Here is a 13,460-nt window from a genome sequence, read left to right as displayed (position 1 = left end):
GTGTAATAATGTATTTTCTTTTTGTTTGTTTGTTGCAAAAAAAGTAATAAAAATAAAAAATAATAAAAAAAAAATAATAATTTTACATGTGTTAACGGCAGCAAAAATTGTGTTTGCACAACAATGGAAAAATGAAGAGATCCCTATAGAGGAAAGTGTTATAAAAATATTTGAATGTGCTGAGATGGATAGATTAACATTTAAAAGAAAAAAAAAAGGAATAAACAGAATACTTTTTAACATGGGACTTGTTCTACCAATAGATAAAAACGGAAACAGAGGTTAGAAACTAAAAATGTTAAAAAGATAATTTTTTTTGCAGTGAAAATTTTTCAAGATGGACAAACATATTATTACTTTGTGATTAATATTGCTATGTTTATTATGATTATTGTTGTATCTCTATTTAAAACTTTGTGCCAGACAACACGCTGTGCAGATAGATATGGAATTTTTAATGTTTATTTTAAAATGTATCAATAAGACATGTTTGGGGGGAAAAAGAGAAATGACGAGTTCATATTATTATGGAAAAATAAAAAGCTGTGATTTGAGGTTAATGCCTTATTCTACTGCAACAGAGAGTTGGACGTCTATGATTCTTTTGCTTTTCTTTTTCCTAACGTCAGCCTCTTTTATGCTTGTTTGCTATTGGCTGCCATAGTAATGGGGAGGGGGGTGAGATTGGCATTTGGATGGGGAAGTGAGCTGGAGTGAATAATAATAATAATATTAATATTAATATTAACATTAACATTAACAACAACAACAACAACAACAACAACAACAACAACAACAATAATAATAATAATAATAATAATAATAATAATAATAATAATTTAATTTGTATACCGCCCTTCTCCCGAAGGACTCAGGGTGGTGCACAGCCAGAATAAAATACAAAGAAAACAGTACATATAATATTAAGAACAACCCCTTAAAAAACTTATTCGATTGGCCAAAAATTTTAAAATACAGTAACACCCTATAAAAATTTACAAAAATTTAAAACCCATAAAAGCAAATTAAAATTTTTTAAATCAAGCCAGTCCAGCTAGACGGAATAAATAGGTTTTAAGTTCGCGACGAAAGGTTCGAAGGTCAGATAGTTGACGAAGTCCAGGGGGAAGTTTGTTCCACAGGGTAGGAGCCCCCACAGAGAAGGTCCTCCCCCTGGGGGCCGCCAGTTGACATTGCTTGGCTGACAGCACCCTAAGGAGTCCCTCTCTGTGAGAACGCACCGGTTGCTGGGAGATAGAAGATGGCAGTAGACGGTCCCGTAAATATCCTGGTCCTAAGCCATGGAGCGCTTTGAAGGTCGGTTTTAAGGGCCGGTTTAGCTCACGCTGGTAAAGCCTGTTATTAAGAACACAGTAGCCTGCAATTACTGCAGGTTCGAGCCCGGCCCAAGGTTGACTCAGCCTTCCATCCTTTATAAGGTAGGTAAAATGAGGACCCAGATTGTTGGGGGGGCAATAAGTTGACTTTGTAAAAATATACAAATAGAATGAGACTATTGCCTTATACACTGTAAGCCGCCCTGAGTCTTCGGAGAAGGGCGGGGTATAAATGTAAACAAAAAAAAAAAAAAAAAAAGGTCGTCACCAATACCTTGAAGCGCACCCGGAAGACAACAGGCAGCCAGTGCAGTCTGCGCAGGATGGGTGTTACATGGGAGCTCCGAACCGCTCCCTCTATCACCCGCGCAGCTGCATTCTGGACTAACTGGAGCCTCCGGGTGCTCTTCAAGGGGAGCCCCATGTAGAGAGCATTGCAGTAGTTCAAGCGAGAGGTCACGAGAGCATGAGTGACCGTGCATAGGGCATCCTGGTCCAGGAAGGGACGCAACTGGCGAATCAGGTGAACCTGATAAAAAGCTCTCCTGGAGACGGTTGTCAAATGGTCTTCGAAAGACAACCGCCCACCCAGGAGAACGCCCAAGTTGCGCACCCTTTCCATCAGAGCCAATGACTCGCCCCCAACAGTCAGCCGCGGCTGCAGCTGACTGTACTGGGGTGCCGGCATCCACAGCCACTCCGTCTTGGAGGGATTAAGCTTGAGCCTGTTCCTCCCCATCCAGACCTGTACGGCTTCCAGACACCGTGACAGTACTTTGATAGCTTCATTGGGGTGGCCTGGGGTGGAAAAGTACAGCTGTGTATCATCAGCGTACAGTTGGTATCTCACCCCAAAACCACTGATGATCTCGCCCAGCGGCTTCATATAGATGTTGAACAGTAGAGGCGAGAGAATCGATCCCTGTGGCACCCCACACATGAGGCGCCTCGGGGTCGATCTCTGCCCCCCTGTCAACACCGTCTGCGTCCGGTCAGAGAGGTAGGAGGAGAACCACCAATAAACGGTGCTTCCCACTCCCAACCCCTCCAACCGGCGCAGCAGGATACCATGGTCGATGGTATCGAAAGCCGCCGAGAGATCTAATAGGACCAGGGCTGAGGAGTAACCCTCGTGAAGACGTCTGTGTGAACAAGGGAGGGATGCTCTCATGATCTACTGTGCAGCTGAATGGAGTTGTTTATACCAAGTCAAGGTAAACCGTTCCGGAATACCAGATGGACAAAAACACCTGAAGATGTGTCCCACATGACACCATATGGAATAGGGATTGGACATTCAGCCTGGGTCCCTGGGGGAGGGATTCGTGGAAACTTTAGATATGTAACTTTTGTGCTTTTGGCTCAGATCTTGCTTTTCTTTCTTTGCTATCATTTCAAACTCAGTAAAAGTACCTCTTCTCTACAAACATGGAGTTGGAGGTTTTCTTTCTTGGGTTTTGAACGGAGGCATATCTGATATTAAGCAAGATCTGCTTTACCAGCCAACCCAGAGATCAAATCTACTGTGGGGGTTGAGCAAAGAATGTTTACCCAGGACAGTGATCAAGAGGATATGGGAGCCGCTGGGTTGACCCCGCCCAGTCCTGTTGTGGTTGGGAGGAGACGGTGTGACTGTCAGAATTTCAGCTTGAGGAGAAACTTGTCCACGGCAAATGGCCAATGGGCATAGGATGAATGGAAATTCTGGAGAAGCTTCCCCCTGGATAACTGCTGCCAGACCCTGGCGAGGAGAGGCTGCTTGGCAGGAAGCTGACAAAGAAGCTGACCCAGGCCCTGAATCTTCTGCATGAAGCTCTTGAAAGTCAGAGAGCTCGGCAAAGGATGCCATGGCTACACATGAAGAGGCTGGAGAAGCAGCAGGGGGAGCAGAAGTCTCTGCAAATTCAGAAGTGATTCCCATAGCTCAGCCATGGCCAGTTCAGCCTGCAGGATTCAAGTGGCTGCCTCAGCCCAGGTTCCCCCATGGTGGGGCTGTCCTCCATAGGCACCAAATTCCACTTTCCTCAGATGGGAGTAAAGTATGGAGGTGATCCCAAAGCTCTGGGATTTTTCCTAGCCCAAGTTTGGAACCACATGTAGGAGTATGGGGAGGACTTTGCTTCAGAAGCAGCCATGGTGTGTCACCATGCCCTGGAAGGAACTGCAGTTGAGTGGATGGTCACCTTTCACAATGATGATGCCTCCCAACTGAGGGATTATGACCCGTTTATGATAGCCCTCCGAGCCCATTTCAAAGACCCCCTAGCTGAATATAAGGCAAGGACCAGTATGAAGTCGGGGTGGAGGTCAGTGGTCGAATAAACCCAGGAGTTTCATGAGCTGTCTTGCCACATGCATGGGTGGTCCCAAGAGGCCCTGATAGAATCTTACAAAGATGGGTTCAATGATGAAGTTTACCAAAGCTGTATCTCCCAAGCCCTACCCCCAAGACCTTCAGTGCTGTTATGTGTTGACAGATGCAGAAATTGATCTGACCAGAGACCAGCACCATGGGGGCTGCAGTTGGAATAAGCCTTCCCCTTCTGCCCTGAAAGAGGCCCCTAGAGCTACCAAAGGTGAGCCAGTGGCCAAACCCAAGTCTACAGCATGCTTCAGATGCGGGAAGGAGGGGCATCAAGCTGTTGAACCAAACCTGGCTCCAAACCAACTGGAGGGAATAAAGCCAAAAAGCCACCAGCAAAACACTGCAAAATGCCCCTGTAGGGCATGGAAGTTGTCAAGTTCACGCCTCTGGGCTAGGAGGAATTGGGAACTCTGACCACCCCAGGGGAGAGTCAAACCGACTCCAATGATGACTCCTGGTAAGTCAGCATGACCATCCCAATGGGGTTAAAGGTGCCTTCATCTGGCACCCAAGGGAAGATGCTAGCCCTTTCGGATTCTGAGTGCACAAGATGTATAATTAGCCCAGAGGTACTGGAGAAACTAGGACTGAGACTGAGGACAATGGAAGTGCCCATAGTGTTTTGCCAGTTGGATGGATCGGTAGCTGGGGTGGGGAAGCTCACTTTGTGATGGAATCAGTAGATATGTGGATGGGGGATCACCAACTTTGAGTTTCATTGTAGCCCCCGGAATAGAACCACACCTCTTGCTCGGATTACCCTGGCTCCAGAAATGGAATCCTTATGTGAACTGGAGGAAGGGGCTGTTGCGCATCTGTTCCATCGGGCCAGGAGGGGGGGAGGAAATCCCCCATGCATAGCCAAGGCCAAAAGGGAGCTGGCAGTGGTAGCAAGTGAACACATACTGGGGAGGAGAAAATCCCAAAGGAATATTGGGACCTCAGGGAAGCGTTCAGCAACAGGGCTTTGGATGTACTTCCATCTCATCACCCCACAGACTGCAGCATAAAAATCCTCCCTGGGGTGAAACTACCTCAGTCAAAGATCTACTTGATGACCCCGCGAGAACTGGAGGAACTGCGAACCTTTATTGATAAAAACCTAAAGTGGGGCTTCATCCAACCAGCTAGGCCAGGGCTATTCTGCAAAAAAAAAAAAAAAAAGGCTTTTTGCCTTTGCATTGATTATAAAGGCTTCAATGCCATGTGTGTAGAAAATGTTTATCCACTACCCCTAATGAAGGACATGTTAGCCCATCTAGCCTAAGGAAAGATTTTCACCAAGCTGGACTTGAGAGAAGCTACAGAGTCTGAATTAAAAAAGACGAGTGGAAAACATTCAGTTGCCGTTTGGGTTGTTTCCAGTTTAAGATGCTCCCGGTTGGATTACAAGGAGCCCCAGCTGTGTTTATGCAACTGATAAATGAGGTATTGCATGAACACATTTACAAGGGGGTTCTGGTCTATCTAGATCAGCGGTTCTCAACCTGTGGGTCGGGACCCCGTTGGGGGTCGAATGACAATTTGCCAGGGGTCGCCTAAGACCATCGGAAATAAGGGAAGTATACTTGTGAGTCGAAGAATCACGCTCCAATGGTTGACTCCACAAGCCAGCTGCAGGCTCTTCAAATCACTAGCCGAATTCAGTTTCAGGCGCATTGAATTAAAAAAGAGAGAAATCTTTGCTCTGATGTCTCCCTCTCAAGCCAGCTGCAATCACTCCCAATCGCTAGCCTAATCTGGCTTCAGGCACAATAAACTTAATAGGGGAGGAGTCTCCATTTTAATGCCTCCGTCCTCAAGGCAATCGCAAGCAGTTCAGATCTCTAGCCAATACGGCTTCAGGAGCAATAAATTCAAAACAAAAATAATTTTATGGTTGGGGTCGCCACATTGTGGGGAATTGTATTAAAGGGGTCGCCACATCGTGGGGAATTGTATTAAAGGGGTTGCAGCACTATAAAGGTTGAGAACCACTGCTCCAGGCCTTCCTGTCCTTTACCATCCTCTGGAGTCCATTTAAACTCATGCCTACTGCTTCAGTGACTCCATCTAACCACCTCATTCTCTGTCGTCCCCTTCTTCTTTTGCCCTCAATCTTTCCCAGCATTAGGTTCTTCTCCAGTGAGTCCTTCCTTCTCATTAGGTGGCCAAAGTATTTCATCTTCAAGATCTGGCCTTCAAAAGACAGTCAGGGTTGATCTCCTCTAGGACTGACTTGTTTGTTCGCCTTGCAGTCCAAGGGACTCGCAGGGGTCTTCTCCAGCACCAGAATTCAAAGGCCTCAATTCTTTGGCGCTCAGCCTTTCTTATGGTCCAACTTTCACAGCCATACATTGCAACTAGGAAAACCATAGCCTTGACTATACACACTTTTGTTGGCAGGGTGATGTCTCTGCTTTTTAGTATGCTGTCTAGATTTGCCAAGAAGATAAACAATATTATAAAATATGGGATTTATTCTATAACTGGTTAAATGGAAAGATATGTTAGGAAAAAGAAGTATAAGATATATGTATGAAAGAGATGATTATTTTGTGAATGCACAGGAAGATATGTTAACACCCTTACAGCACGTTGTAAGGGAATTGATTTGATGAGGTTTTTTTATTTTATGTTTAAAAATAAATAAAAATTTTCAAAAAAAAATCAGAAAGTTTTGATTATAATGTTAAATCATATAATACAGTTAGAAATTGTAGGAATTACAGTCCTAAACATGTTTATTTCAGAGATACAGGTATTGAAAAATGGATTGCTTTCTTAGCAACATATACATACATATATGTAAATGTTAGTACTGGATTAAATAATAAGCTATGATCAAGAGAACTTTCATATAAGGTAAAAATTTGCAGTTCAGCTCAACATCCTGAGAAATATGTATATATATATGGTGGAGGCACCAAGAGAAAATCTGTCATATATTTCATACTGTGCATCTGAAAATTGCATTACAATAAATTTATAGGAACTTCATGTTTTCAGTCTATGTTAATTCTAATATGGTTTACTTTTCTGCTATTTTAAAAGCAAGCCTTTAAAATTGCATTCTTTAATTCTTGATGCAAGTTTACTTCTCCACCCCTACAAAAGAATAAATTATTGCTAGGTGGTGATTAAAGAAATACAATAGCCTTCAATAGAAATTGTACAGCTATAAAAATGATAGTCTAAAATTTTATACAGCAAGAAAGAATTATAATTACTGATTCAAAAGGAAGTCAATTGCTTTTGATGATCAGTCAAAATATATTTTATTCCAATATGTTTGCAAAAAACCCCCCACAATCTGTGTTTTAATTCAGTTCTACTGAAATAAATGAAACTGTGCAAGAGCAGTAGTGTTCCTGCAAAGTTGCCATTTCATTTCAATGAAGCCTGCAATAAAGAAGTTTCTGGTGGATTATTTTGCTAATGGATTTTCTTCCTTCCTTTTTAAACATTTTTTAATTGTTATAAAGTATTATAAAATACAAAATACAAAAGTAAATAAAAGAGCAGTGAGGAGGGAGGGGAAAGAGAAATGAGGAGAGGTAGGTGTTCAAAACCCAAGAAAGAAAACCCCTAACTCCATGTTTGTAGAGAAGAGGTACTTTTACTGAATTTGAAATGAATGTGTTTGGGAGCCCCGTGTAACCTATACACATGTTGAATAAACAGTTTAGCTACCGTTTTTGCAGAGGGAATCTTGGAGCAGGGTACAAAATGCACCTGCTTGGAAAACAAGTCCATGACCACCCAAATGACCGTATTTCCTTCACTCTCAGGTAGTTCAACAATGAAGTCCATGGATATTTCCTTCCATGGAGTACTTCCAGGGGGCCTCTTTGCAGAGGCATATACTAGACAACTAGTGACGTAGGCTTTTATGTCCTTTTTCAAAGCAGGCCACCAGAACTGCCGTTCAACTAAGCGTAAAGTTTTATGAGCCCAAAGTGTCCAGCAACTTTTGACTCATGGGCCTGTTGTAATACAGCCCCCCCTACAACTGGCAGGGATATATAGTTTTGTGCCCACCCATGCTAGGCCATCACGAATGGTGCAATCATTTGAGTGGGACAAGAGCCAATCATCAGCTTTCAGCACCCTGTTTAACTGCTCACTTAAATCAGTTGGAAGGTCAAGGTCCGCCTTCCCCTGGGCTCTAGTGACCACTGGGGCAGCCAGTTGCTTGGAGGGGATAACTGGGCAGATCACTTCTGGCTGAGTGCTATTATACTGGGGTAATCTAGATAAAGCATCCACCATAAAATTCTTTCCCCCAGGAAGGTAACGCAAGGAGAAATTAAAATGATTAAAGTGTTGTGCCCAATGGACTTGATGGATGACAATTTCCAAGGTGTTTTAAGGCCTCTAGGTTTTTATGATCTGTCCACACCTCAAAAGGGGTTTTTGCCCCTTCGAGGAAATGCCTCCAGGTTAGCAAGGCCCATCAGACAACAAATGCTTCCTTCTTCCATATTGCGTATCTCCTTTTGGTTTCAGTTAATTTCTGGGAGGTATAGGCCCAGGGTTGTAAAGTTCCTGTAGCATTGGCTTGTAGTAATACCACCCCCACAGCTACATCAGTGGTATTGGCCTGGACTATGAAAGGGGCCTCTATGTCAGTATGTTTAAGGATTGATTCAGCTGCAAACAAGTTTTTCAACTTCTCAAAGGCTGTTTTGCACTCCATTTTTAACTAGGCCTTGGTTTAGCTTCTCCATTTGTCTTTAGGAGATTGGTAATGTGTAATGCAATTTTTGCAAAGGCGGGGATGAATTGTCAATAAAAGTTCGTAAAACCTAGAAAGCTTTGCAGCTGCTTTCTGGTGCGTGGGCGCACCCACTCCATGACTGCATGAACCTTCTCTGGGCCCATTTCTATCCCCTAATGCGATATGCGGTAACCCAAATAGCCAATTCTAGTCTGGTGAAATTCGCACTTTGACAATTTGGCATAGAGTTTTTTCAGATTTGATCGCACTAACTTTACATGGTCCTCCACAGTTTCAGTCTAAATAAGAATATCATCTAGATCAGTGATTCTCAACTTTTATAGTGCTGCAACCCCTTTAATACAATTCCCCACGATGTTGTGACCCCTTTAATACAATTCCCCACAATGTGGCGACCGCAACCATAAAATTATTTTCGTTTTGAATTTATTGCGCCTGAAGCCGTATTGGCTAGCGATCTGAACTGCTTGCGATTGCCTTGAGGACGGAGGCATTAAAGTGGAGACTCCTCCCCTATTAAGTTTATTGCGCCTGAGGCTGAATTCAGCTAGCGATTTGAAAGCCTGCAGCTGGCTTGTGGAGTCAACCATTGGAGCGTGATTCTTCGACTCGCAAGTATACTCTTATTTCTGATGGTCTTAGGCGACCCCTGGCAAATCGTCCCGACCCACAGGTTGAGAACCGCTGGGGTAAGATATATCCCCAAATATTTAACTTTATTTGCAATCTGCATCCCAGAATATTCTACCAACTCATTTTTTTGCTTCATCAACATATTTTTCTATGTTTTATACTTATTGCTCTTGTCGATCTTGGTTCACAATGAGGCTTAACTTCAATCGTGCCTACAGCTCCTTCTTCCTTTTGTAATAAAGCCGCTAACTCTGACTCTTGAAGTTCAATCAGTGAAACTTCAGCGCTTGTCTTTCCTTTGATGTTGAAGAATTCTGTGTAAAAATCCTTGGCTTTATCTATTGTATCAATTCTGTATTTTTGCTGTTGCCATGTAAAAAACAGGCCCTCTGGCGCCAACCATCTATAATTCACACCTTTCTGCAATAAAGCCTTAGATAAAAATCGGTATTCTCTTCTTAATTCTCTTACCCTTCTGGGAACTTGTTTCAAAACAATGATTTCTTTGCCGTTGTATTGCATTGTCTTCTCTCTTGCTGCTTGTAAAATTTGTGCTTTAAATGATTTTTTAATAAATCTTATATGGACTTCCCTAAAAAAATTGTTTCTTGCTGCGTATCTTGTATGCACTCTAAAAATCTCATCAATTCCATCAAGTGCCTTTTCCTTGCTAATTTCCAAAAATCCAGCCAAAATTTCTACCATTTTATCAGCCAAATTTTCACCCTTCTCTTCTTTTATACTTTGAAATCTCAGAAAAAATTCTGCTTTATCAATCTCCCAACCTAAGGCTCTACCTTGCTCTTTTTCCACCACTTCCAATCTACTGTCAGTTTTGAATTTTTTGGTCTCTTTGTTCCTCTCTTTTCTCTATTTTCTGAAGTCTATCCTCATAATTTTTCAGCATCTGTTGGATATCTTCTATTTTTTCATCTGTTTTTTCCATCGTTTGCTTGATCTGTTCTATCCTCTGCAGAATAAGCTGAAGAAAAGATTCTTTATCTTTGTCCTTTTCTCTTTCCTTCTCCTTTTCCTGTTTAAGTAATGATGGTATTGTTCTTTGAGATCCTGCTGGTGAAGAAGAGGGGGCAGGAATCACTGTTGCTTTTCTGCTTGTTTGTATATAGAAGTGCCAACTCTGAAATTCCAAATTGTAATCCAAATCGCCAAAGTTGTGCAGCAAGAGAAGGGAAAAAAAAGTCTTCAGACTCTTCCGTGTCTTAATCCAACTTGAATTAATCTCCCCCCCCCAAAAAAAAGGCCCAAATGTGTAGAAAAAAAAATAATGAAAAAGAAAAGCATATTGGGGGGTGGAGCTGGCGTCGCGGTGAAATGGCAGCAGATTTGATCTTCGGACCTGCAGCCAAAGTTTTTTCCGGCACGATGGTCCCGATTTTTGGACCTCACTGTCCTGGCGGGACAGTGACTGGATAGGACACTTCCTGCTGGTCTCAGGGATACTGCCAAATCCCTGACTGACCCAGGAGAAGTCTTTTTTCATGCCATTTTAAACCAGCCCAGGCTGACAAAGCTGGGACAGCTCCGAGACAGAAGAGCGGAAGGAAACATGCTGGCTGGGTGAGAGACTTTCAATTAATAAGAACTTAAACCATCCTAAGATTTGGAAGGAAGAAAATAGTTAAGACAATAAGTAATTGAATGGCGGCTTAAAAATTTTTAAGAAAGAATATCATTTTAAATGTTGGCTTTTTGGATTCTTTTCTGGGAACGTTTTCATCTTGGATTTAAACTGTGAGGATTGATTTTTTTTCTCTTTCTTTTTGCCTGTTGTATTGGAATTGAGAATGTTTTTATTGGAGTTTTTCTAGGGGAAGTTTTAAATTTTACTATATTCCCTTATTAATTTTATATCTAATTATTCGGCCAATTTTTCCTTTTGTGGTTTTTTCTTTTCTTTTCCTCTTTCTTCTTTTTTTATTTTGGGTTTGAAGAAGGAGGCAGATAGGAAGAGGGAGAGGGAAGGGTTCAACCGGACTGCTATCTACTGACTCTACTTTTATTGCAACAAAGGACTGTTATATTGTTATACTTTCCCCAGAGCTTTAACCTTAAGATACATTGTTGCCCTTTGAAATACTGAGACAGAACACTGAATTGTTTATGCAGGTGTTCTCTTTTATACTGTAAATTGGAAAAGCTTGTAAGGAAAGGGAAGAAGACAAGGGGAAAGTTTTTTTTGTTCTTATATTCCTTGTTGAATGAAATTTTAAGGAAAGAACTTAAAGAGAGTTTTCATAAAAATCCTTTTTTTTATTTCTCTGTTTCTTGTTTTTTTATATATCCTCCCTCCAGTATTTTTTACTTTTTATTTTTGCCTCCTACCTTCACCCTTTAAGAACAATTTTTGTATATGTTTCTCATTATTATTTTTCCTACACATTTGGGCCTTTTTCTTTTTCTTTTTTTCTTTTTTGAGATTAATTCAAGTTGGATTAAGACACGGAAGAGTCTGAAGACTTTTTTTCCCCTTCTCTTGCTGCACAACTTTGGCGATTTGGATTATAATTTGGAATTTCAGAGTTGGCACTTCTATATACAAAAATGAGCAGAAAAACTTTCTGATGTTTGAACATTGAGTTCTATTATTTTCTCAGGTAGGAGAGAGAAATTGATAGGGAGAATAGAGATTCATGCAACTACTACATTTGGAAATATTCTTGTCAAAAAAGAATATTGCTAACATAGGTAATATAGTTAAGAGCTGAAATTATTTGAAGTATAAGAATTATCTGTATCCATTATAGTTTATAAACAACCATGAACTAATCACAAATGCAGGCTCATTCATTCATCTTGATGATCCTTTTATAGCATAAATAGCTCCAATCGTTCTCTTTACCTTTATAGACAAAATTTCAGTTGTGACATTGAATGAAAACAGATTTTCATTTATTTAAGAATTTAAGCAGAATTATGAAATTTTTGCCATAATTAATTTCACTTTAATTTTGGATTCCATTATTCATTTTTACATTGTAATTAAGGATAAATGTCTGCAATGCAAGATTATATATGATCTATAGAGGTTACAAAGAGAAATGATTAACTTTTGAAACTGTCTGGTTACTTTTCTTAATCTTTCCTGAAATAAGGATATCTTTATCCTTATTTCCATCAATTATAGTTACATAGACAATTCTAAGAAAATATCTTCTTAATCCTGGATGAGGAAGTTGATGAGGGCAGTTCGAGGAGATAAGAAAAACTTTGTAATTGTTCTTCCTTGAAGGTATATACTCCCTACTTCACTTTGAATAACCAGTTCACGAACTACTTCTGCATCTCGAGATACTTGTTGGGGTATTTTAACTTTACCACAGAGTTTATTGTTGATCTGAAGAGAAAGAAAAAAACAGATGAAAACTGAAAAAGGCATCTAAAATTTCTTACTTTTGTTTCAGCTTCAGTCAATTTATGTAAGGTAATACTCAATTAATTATATAAAGTTTATATACCGTATATCCATACAACAAAATTCACATAACACCCAGACACCAAACCCAACACACATGCAATCCCCAGAATGCTCCCACCCACCATGCCCCTAATTGGGACTGGAATTTCCATCATTAAGCGAAGTGGTAGTTAGGTGTTGCAATATTAGCCATATGGATTCCTTTGAGAGATTGCTTATGTGCAAGATCAGCATAAGTAACTTTGGCTAATTTTATCACGTACAAAGGAAATAAGCAGAAACTTGTTTGATGTCAGTCACATCAAGGCTGCAGGATGATGGTGTGAAATGTATCAACACTTTTGTGATTAGCCACAGGACATTCCTTTTCTGATAAGTTTCCTCTCACAAAGTTTCTTAGAAATTTCTCCTACACACAATTATATGAGATTTATTAACATGCAGGGTCAGGATGTTACAAGATGTATTTCTGTGTGCTACGTGATTGCTACACAAGTCTCTTGATGTTTCAGGATGTGTCTATGTTGCTATGTGATTGATGTATGCAAGCCATTGCCTTTGATGTAAATGCCTTCTGATAAGAATCCTAATAAAAGGAGAGGCTCCAATTCTGTTCTGAGCACTCTCATCCCGAGGAAAAACCCTGTGTTTGACTCATTCCTTCATGAGAGACTGCAGCAGTTAGGCAAAGCATATATATATATGTGTGTGTGATCAAACCATTTAGTAACAGAAGCTCAAGTAGTGCTTGTTCATTTATTAGGCAAAGATTATGCTGTGGCTTGGCAAGGAGCACATCCTCCTCCCTGCATGAAATGCTGGTTCCGTCATGCTACCTCCTCTCCAGATAGGCCCAGTGACCTCCCTTCAGCATAAAAGATTCTGCCACCCTGCCATATTTGTCTTCACTTCAATTTTTCCACCATCCTATCTTTTCCACCATATCTGTCCCCTTGGATGTCAAACCCT

At 41.0% G+C, this 13,460-nt stretch overlaps 1 protein-coding gene across 11 annotated transcripts in view; it reads right to left on the bottom strand.

Annotated features, from left to right (window-relative positions):
• Nucleotides 1–11,948: 11,948 nt before the first annotated feature.
• The window catches only part of LARS2 (leucyl-tRNA synthetase 2, mitochondrial), a 344,490-nt gene continuing 342,978 nt past the window's right edge, over nt 11,949–13,460 (bottom strand). For 8 of the 11 annotated variants that reach the window (XM_058183686.1, XM_058183689.1, XM_058183698.1 and 5 more), the window contains one exon: nt 11,949–12,410. In XM_058183686.1, the coding sequence (XP_058039669.1) occupies nt 12,231–12,410 (180 nt within the window). In that variant the 3' untranslated portion in view covers nt 11,949–12,230. The remainder of the gene's footprint in view (nt 12,411–13,460) is intronic. The other 3 variants (XM_058183692.1, XM_058183691.1, XR_009155147.1) reach the window with 3 other exon arrangements.

This window comes from Ahaetulla prasina, chromosome 4 (assembly GCF_028640845.1).
Source record: "Ahaetulla prasina isolate Xishuangbanna chromosome 4, ASM2864084v1, whole genome shotgun sequence".
NCBI lineage: Eukaryota > Metazoa > Chordata > Lepidosauria > Squamata > Colubridae > Ahaetulla > Ahaetulla prasina.
Note: the sequence above shows the minus strand (reverse complement) of the source record. Positions and strands in the feature narration are given on the sequence as shown.